Raw genomic sequence first — 8,700 nt, forward strand, 5'->3', positions numbered from 1 at the left:
CAAGGGGACCTGCATGATCGATGTTTGCATACTTAACCCTGAATTGTACCCCACATCTTTAAAATAAATGAATAAACTAACAAAAACCAAAGAACAACCTCTCGCTTCATATGCTCGGTGACTACCTCCCCACAAAAATCACAGTAGGCCCGCTCACGCACTTTTACGCGTGCGAGCAGGCGGCACTGGAGGGGGTGCACCCTCTCGAGAGGCGGTGGGGGAGCTGCCGATTGCACACTGTCCACCCGACGTGGAAAGCACGGTGGTCGCTGCCAGGCATTCCCTAGGAACACGCAGAGCCTTGCTGGGCTGGTGTGCAAGGACGCCCCGACCGTGGCCAGGCTGCGCTCGCAAGACGTCTGCCGCATCGCCAGCCGAGTCACCCGGATCAGGTGTGTCAGCGTGGCGCGCTCACGACTTGAGAGAAACGTCAGCCTGGGGGCCCTCGGCCCAGGAGGCCACCCTCCCAGAAGCCGTGGTCCCCCTGGAGGGCCTCAGGGGGACCCAGAGGTCCTCGTTTGAATCGTGAGCTGTGTCCAGACTCCAGCCCCCGTAGACTGCCTGGGCTCTTCTGTACCAGAGAAGGGTGGCCCGCTTTGGGAAGGCGCCCCCGAGGCGAGACCCGAGGTGCAGGGCTGGGAGAAAGCGCTCGTCTGCCCAGTTCCTTTGGCTAATCCTGAAGCCGAGCAGGCGACGGACGGGACTCACTGCGGCCGGAGGCACCGAGACTCTGCTTCACTCAGAGCTGAAGAGCTCAGAGCTTTTCCGAATGGAAGAGTTTCGGAGACTCCCGCAGATTGACTCCTATTTGGAATGAGTGATTGCACCCAAGACCTGAACCGAGAAGGCCCTGACTCAGTTGGTTTGAGCCGCCGTGACCAAGGACTCTAGCCTGGGTCGCTTATGCACAAGACATCTGTTCCTCACAGCCGAGGGTGGAAGGCCAAGGTCAAAGCACCAGCATGGCTGGGTCCTGGTGACCACCCTCTTCCGGGCCGCAGACACTTGGTTGTGTCAGAGCAGAGAGAGGAAGCAGTTCTCCGGGCCCCTTCGCAAGAGCACGGAGCCATTCACCAGGCGCCACGCTCACGACCCAGCCACCTCCCAAGCCCCACCTCCTGACACCATCCCGTGGGGGCCGGGGTTTCAACACGTGACATCAGCGAGGACACACGCAGTCCCTGCGTCACGGCAAACAGTAAGAGCCCGATTAAGGCAACGGGCGTGTGCAAATATTAGGGTATTTCAGCAAATGTAAGACTTCGTTGAATCTAAGAGCTTCATTTTAAAAATGTCTTTATGATGACCACGTTGTCAGTCGGGGTCTCACTCTGTCACCCAAGCTGGAGTGCAGTGGCATGACTCCAGCTCACTGCAGCCTCGACTCCGGGCTCAGGTGATCCTCCCATGTCAGCCTCCTGGGGAGTTGGCTCTCCAGCATGCATCACCACACCCAGCTAATTTTGGGGTTTTTCTGTAGACGAGGTCTGGCTGGTCTCCACCTCATGGGCTCAAGAGAGCCTCCTGCCTGGGCCTCCCAAAGTGCTGGGATTACAGGTGAGTCCCTGCATCTGGCCTTAAGAGCTTTATGTGAAGTGCTGCTGCGAAATGCTGACATTACCTGTCCTATGATGCCGCAACGGTCGTTTTGTGCACACAATTGGTCACACCAGCCTCAGCTTCCCCGAAGCCTTCCGGGTCTCCCAAGGGATGGGGCCGTTTCATCTGTGCCACTGCTCACCTCTGCCCTCCCGGACGCTTGTCCTTCTCCGGCACCCAGAGCTTGCGGTCTTGCCTCAGAGGGCCTAGTCGCAGGATTCGAGTCCCATCTCACTGCTGTGCCCGCGGTCTGTGCCTTTGTTGTTTTGGTGCCAACACTGTACAACTTCAGAACAGGTTAAACGGCAGCGAAGCTCAACACCCACCGTCCCGGCACTTGACGACGGGCCGGCACCCACCGCCGTGCGAGCGGCCTGAGGCTGCGGCCACTGAGCAGGGACAGCGGCGAGAATACTGACCTTAAGCTGGAAGAAGGCGGACGGACGGCGGCCGGAGTCTGATGCCACCCGAACACACGTCCCACCGGCCTGCTCACAGCACATGCCCAGGGGCTCGCCGCGGTCCACAGTCCCACCCGGGCACCGCCCACCCCCATGCCCCCATGTGCACACCTCCCTCCTGCCCTGGGTCCTCCCCCCACACCCAGCCCGCACACCGGGGCTCGGAGTTTCGGCCCTGCTCTGACGGGGCGGCGCCCATGCCATCCAGGCTCGGCCCGCAGGGCGTTCTGGGACCGCCCTGCCAGCCACCCGAGGGCCGGTGCAGGCGGCCTCGCCTACTTGGAAGGCTCAAGACTGACTCTGTTCCCTCCCGGGATTGCATCCCAGGTGAACCCTCCCATCTGTGTGGGTCTTGGACGCTGCCCCTGGGGACGCACGGACGAGAGGACGCCACCTCTGACCTCATCTTGCCCTCCTGGGCAACGCACGCTAGCGAAGTGCGTTTTTGACCAGTAATTCACAGACGGCAAAGATGGCTGGCACCGCGTGGCCTGGAGGCTGGTAGTCATTTCACCCAAGGAAGGTGGGGGTGGGTCCCCAGCCTCGATCTGCCGAGGGCTCAGCCGGTAGCCCTGGTGTCTGTCCCCTGACCGTGGCTCTGAGCTGCTCTGTCCTCCCGCTGTTTTCCCGTCAATGAGCCCAATGGGGTGCATCACGTGTTCCCTCGCCGAGTGTGGGAGACTAACTCTTGAGCAGCAAGCACTGGAAGTGGCATGGCGACAGTCGCCTGGCTGCGTATGACCGGGATGCTGTCTCTAACAGTCACTTCCGCTGCAGAGGGAAGACCGCGGACCTTACGCTCGTGCCAGGGCAGCGGGGATGTCTCCAGAATGAGTTATGGGCTCCTGCCTCCAAAATGGCAGGCAGAGCTCTCAGCCGTCCGCCCCATGCCGTCCAGGCGTGGCAAATGGTTCGGGAGTCTTTGGGGAGGCTGGAAGGCCCCAAGGACATGCGAAGTATCGAGGCCCAGAGCGGCCCAAAGCACGTGTGAGGCCCTGGGGCCTGCTCCCGCACCCAAGGACTCGGAAGTGTGGCAGAGGGTCAGCAGAGAGCCGGGAGCTGGGCAAGAGAGGAGGCCAGGGGGCCTGGCACGTGGAGACTGCTGGGAACTGGGACCCCAGCCCCACAGCGTGTCCGCCTGGGGGTGGCCTCTGGGCCTCAGTTGCCGCCCAGGAGAGGGAGAGGGGGGAGCCCCGGCCTGTGCATGGAATGAGGGAGAAGGCCGATGGGACGGCTCGCTGGGAACCGGCTTGCGTTTTCTGCCCCAGGCGAACAGCAGCCCGAGCCGGACACGAAGCCCTCTGTGGAGAGGCACGTCCTCCCCCGGAATGGTGGATGTGTGCCAGACACCGTGCCGCCACACGCTGCATGGCCCTCGGACTCAAAAGCAACGAAACAAACAAAAACACCAAGCATTTATTCCACGGTCAGGCCTCCCACAGTGAACTCCACTCACCGGAAAGGAAACTGCCTGCGCCCTGCACCACGCGGGTTCTTTGACATCCATGCAAATACTCAGAAACAAGCTACATGTGACCGCCGGACCGCACGTGCCACGATTCCAGTCCAGGAACACAACCGCGTCTTGAATCGTGCTCCGCGCTCACAGAGTCCGCATCATAACATCAACTCACCAAATCATGACAGTTGCTCTATGAGGTAGGTATTACTGCGTTACAGGTGAATACCTGAGACCCAGAGGGTAAGCGACATGTCCCGGGAACACTGCCGTGACAAAGCCAGACCTGAAACCCGGCCCTCCAGAACACATAATCAGGAGGCGTATTACACACTATAAATAAGAGTGAGACCAACTCATTCAAGCCAACCACCACGGGAAACAGAAAAATTGGGTCATTAAATATGGCCCTGTTTTTTCTCGGCAGTCTTTGGAAACTGGCCTCTTGATCTGTGGACCTGTTCCTCTCTAACTAGATGCTGGTGACTATTTTTATAAAATTGAGTTTCAAATGTCAACTCTTTTTTTTTCAATTTTTCTCGCCCCCCCCACGTTTTCAAATTCTAATAAACATAAAATGTAGGTAAAAGAGCAAAATATATGTGATTCAAACAAACAAACAAAAAACACCTTCATGGATCCCATTATCCGTGGTCCAAACTTCCAGGCCAGGATGCTCATATTATCCATCAGAGCTGAGTTCTTGAACGTGTTGACACTAATGTGTGATAACATGCAACTTGGTATGTGGGAGGTGTTGTTAAAACTTCACGTGAATTTGTAATACAAAGGCAGATGAGCACTCCGGACGTCTATGATTTTCTTCTTGACAGAACACAGGTGGCTCAAACTTTAAGTCTGATTTATCGGAACTGAATCCTGATTCCTTTAGAAAAAGACGAACTGAAATTCAGGGAGGCAAGCACAAAACTAGGATGTCCGTAATGTTAAAGTAACTCTCCGATCAAGTGACCGCCTTCTAGGCTTTGATTCGTCTTGATTCTTCGATTCCAGGAGTTGGATGAAAACTTTTTCTTACAATTAAACCTGGCTGGTCATCAAACTAACTGAGGATTTTCACTCACCAGATAATATAAGGGTGAAATGTTCAGACAGACAACGTTGTGATTCAATGGAATAAATCTGATCACACAATGAAAAATGAACCAACGCAAGAAAGAATGATGTATTTGAGAACATTTTTAATAAATAATGTGACAAAATTACTTTTCTGATTATTGGATTTTCAGTATGCAAAATTATGGCTAAAAATAAGAGGCTTCTTACATGAACATAATGAAGACATTAACCACATGGTTTCTCCCTTAGTGCTGCACACCTTATCCATGGAACTTGGTCAGATTCCCTAAATGAACGCGTTACGTTTCTGGTGAACACCAGCTTTTTCCGGTGGTTGTCGTGTTCGACTTTTTTTTCCCAGTGGGTTCAGGCCTACTACCTGTCTTATGAATAAATGTACTTTTTTCCTTCAAATAGCACCAATTATAAGGTCAATGACGTTCATAAAATGACAAAAAGGATCGTGGGAACCCACGGCCAGAGGGTGTCACCTGGCAACTTGAAGCCAGGGCGCCCCCGCGTGAGCCCGTAAGGAAATCTCGTTCAGTTTCCACACTGGCCACAACCATGCTAAACCTCTTTTTTTCTTTAAGTCCAGGAACAGTTAGAACCATTCGGTTCACGGCCCACAATAAAGTATGCACAATACTTCACCACCTGTCATCATTCAAATATTCCAAATACAGACATAGAGCATTAACAAAAACAGGTTAAAAACGTGTCTCGACATTTTTTTTCAATAAGACAAAAAAGGTTAATAGTTACAATGGTTTACAAATAAAGTTTAGTGATTGTGCTTTTAAAACCAAAAAAAAAAAAAAAAAAAGATTAAAAACAGTGCATTACAAAAACAAAAGTCAAACTTCCTTAAGTGGCACTTCTGAGAGTTGAACTGACACCACCAGAAGAAATTCAGGCCAGTTAAGACAGGATGTCCTTACTCAGTTGGTCATTAAAAACATCCGCTTGCTTGAAATATGCGCTTATAATTGCTTTTGGGTTGAAAAATAGAACAAGGCTTTTGCTAGGCTTACTTATGACAATGACTAGACAACCAGAGATCCAGCTCAGCCCTACGTGTCCCAAAGAACATTTCCAAGAAGAATATACTTCCATGACCGAAATGAAGACAAAAGAAAGTACCACCAGGGGCTGAGAAGAGGACGTATTTACAATGTTTCGACCCCGCTCGGACTGTGTGTGGTTCTGCATCGGCTGTGTTTCTAGATCCCCCAGCAAAGGGTGGTGTGAGAGAGACTGTCAACCGCGGTAGAACGGAGGGTGTTTTCACTTGCATCGCGGGTTGCTTAGAGAAGGAGTCGACTTTGAGAGCCCTTGGCATGAGGCTGAGCCATCGGCTCGATCCAGTTCACTGTAAACTAGCTTGGCGGGTAAGCGGCCGCGCGGGCCACAGCTCAGGGACGCCGGAGGACGGCGGCAGCATCCTCTCCCACAGCTGAAGCGAGGAGTCGACGGCGCTCTCCTTGCTGGAAGGAGGGGGCGGTCCGCGCCGCCAGCGGGGGTTGGGGGCGCTCAGGGGGTTCTCCGTAGGGGCGAGGGAGCAAACAACAACAATAAAAACCCAATAAAATCGCAAAAATGAGACCCCGGAAGAGGAATAGAAACGATCACTTGTACACTCTGATTGCACGGAACGTGTGTCTGGCGTCGTCGTCCTCCGAGGCATCGAGGGCTGGTCCCACGTCTGATCTCGGGGGCCTCGCGGCGGCTTCAGCTCTCGGTCTCCTGGGAGAGATGCATTTTTGCCGAGTTTGAAAACACACCCACTGCCTTAGGCTCACACACATGCACTTATTCCTAAAATCTCAGGCGGCTTTGGGTATGCGCTGGCAAGGTGCATGGCTGCCACTCCCCTGCCAATCTCAGCAGCTCTTCCGCAGAGGCCAGGCTGCTCTGTGGGCCTGGCAGGGAGGGCCCAGGCTCAGGAGGGCGCGGGGTTGTCCGATCCCCTCAGCCCCAGCCCCGCACAGGTCTGCCCCCAGGCTCTTGGCCAGTGGAGGCCATAGTCATGACGTTTTGGCCCCAGAAAGGCTTCTTCTACTGAAAAAATGCAACGTGAACCTGAAAACCAACGTGTCCAACACACGTTTGTTTGCAAGAGGGAAGTCTTTCTGATTCCAAACCTGAAAATCAAACACACTGGGCTCTTTTTTTTTTTTTGAGTTAGTCTCACTCTGTCGCCCAGATTGGAGGGCAGTGGCCGCTCCCGGCCACCGCAGCCTCGACCTGCTGGGCTCCGGCCATCCTTCCGCCTCAGCCTTCCGAGTAGCTGGAATTACAGGCGCGCGCTCCCACGCCCGGCTGAGTTTTTGATTTACTGTAGAGATGAGGTCTCACCAAGGTGCCCAGGCAGGTCTCGAGCCCGCGGGCTCAGGCAATCCACTCACCTCAGCCTCCCAAGGCGCGGGATTACAGGCTGAGCCACTGAGCCTGGCTCACACTGGGCTCTTTAGAACACTCAGTTTGACATAATTGCTTACGATCTTTTTATCTTCTATTATAAAAGGATATAATTTGATACACACTTATCATCTACCCGAGATTAAACATGTTAAAAATTTTTCCTCAACTTATTTTTATATTAAATGGAGAAAGCATCCCAGCACTTTGGAAGGCCGAGGTGAGAGGACTGCTTGAGCCCAGGAATTAGAGACTAGCCTAGCCGATAAGTGAAACCTCGTCTCTAGAAAAAAAAATGATTAGCCCAAAGTGGTGGCCTGCCTGTAGTCACAGCTACTCAGGAGGCTGAGGTGGAAGGTCTGCCTGAGTCCAGGAGGTCGAGGCCCTGGTGAGCTGTGATTGTGCCACGCATTCCAGCCTGGTAACAGAGTGAGACCCTGACTCAAAAAAGGGAGAAAACACAATCTCTGAAAAAGTGAGGGGAATATGACATGACTTCCTGCCAGCTGTATCTCATATTGCAGAATGTTTGCATCTGTGCCACAGACCAGGTTGACATTTGCGGAGGAGCACGGGTTTGACAGTTAACCAAATTAGCGACATGCCCCGGTGATCACGAGGGTGACAGACAGCACAGGGTGAACGCCACGTGACTCTGGCACTTCCCCGGGCCTCCAGAGCTGACCAAAATGTTGTGAACCCTGTGTCTAGACCCAACAGTTCTTATTTCCTCACTGTGCTCGCCATATGCAGTTCTTATCTGAAAACCAGATGAATATGAACACAATGTCTACAAAGAAACTGCTATTTCAAGAAAATTCTGAAGTCCTCAGCACTTCGGTTTCTGGCATCACAGACCTCGGGGCACTGAGGAGTCTATCACAAGATGGCGGCATCTCTGCACATGCGCGGACATTCCTCACGCCAGGCCGACAAACCGCTAGGCAATGCCGGCAGAAAGGTGGGGGAAGGACAGGTACCTCCACTTCTTCATTGTCGTCTTCCCTCTCGCAGCCTCCAAGCACCTGCATTTCCGCGATGTTCCTCCGGCCTGCGCTCGCCGGCTCCCTCTGCCTGCTTCCTGACCCTCTCGATGACATGGAGCTCGAGGAACTGGGGTCTCTGGGATTGTTCGACGTCGGGAAGGTAGGTCTGCAGTAGGGCGGGATGTCCTCTGCGTGACGAGACACAGGGACACATGTCAGCAGCCCGGCACGCGGCGTCGCCTCACTCACGCCTGCCTGGGATTCTGGGCAGGGAGGCGGCAGGGATTTCCGGGGAGGGGGCAAGTGAATACAGCAGCCCTGTCTTGAAAACGAACACGACGTGCCTTGCTGCTGTTCTGGTGGGGCCGGGTCTGGGTGGATTCCACCCACAGGCTCCCGTGCGTCTCCCACCCACGGAGACCCGCTGCCAGGTGAGCCAACCCGAGCCCCGGCCTCCCTTCCTGCCTCTCGCTGCGGGGTCTCAGGTGGTGCCAGCTTCCGCCTGGACCCTCCCAGGAAAGCGCTAACGGCATCTGTGCCAGAGGAGAACATCACAGCCTCCTAGTCAGCCTGAAAACAGACAGGGGGAAGGGGTGACGCCTCTGTCCCCCGGAGAGTGCCAGGGAAGGATGGCGCTGAGCCCCGCCTGAACTCGCTCCAGACCCCACGGCATCGCCCTCCATCTCCGCGACCC

The 8,700-nt window shown here is 54.5% G+C and overlaps 1 protein-coding gene across 1 annotated transcript in view; it reads right to left on the bottom strand.

The window, feature by feature from the left end:
- Nucleotides 1-6,281: 6,281 nt before the first annotated feature.
- Nucleotides 6,282-8,700, bottom strand: part of ROBO1 (roundabout guidance receptor 1) — a 145,242-nt gene continuing 142,823 nt past the window's right edge. The window contains exons 34-35 of the mRNA XM_021718761.1: nt 8,001-8,194; nt 6,282-6,345 (exon numbers count right to left, since the gene is read on the bottom strand). Of these exons, the coding sequence (XP_021574436.1) occupies nt 6,331-6,345; nt 8,001-8,194 (209 nt within the window). The 3' untranslated portion in view covers nt 6,282-6,330. The remainder of the gene's footprint in view (nt 6,346-8,000; nt 8,195-8,700) is intronic.

Source organism: Carlito syrichta, unplaced genomic scaffold, assembly GCF_000164805.1.
Source record: "Carlito syrichta isolate Samal-C Ts95f unplaced genomic scaffold, Tarsius_syrichta-2.0.1 Scaffold313410, whole genome shotgun sequence".
Taxonomy (NCBI): Eukaryota; Metazoa; Chordata; class Mammalia; order Primates; family Tarsiidae; genus Carlito; species Carlito syrichta.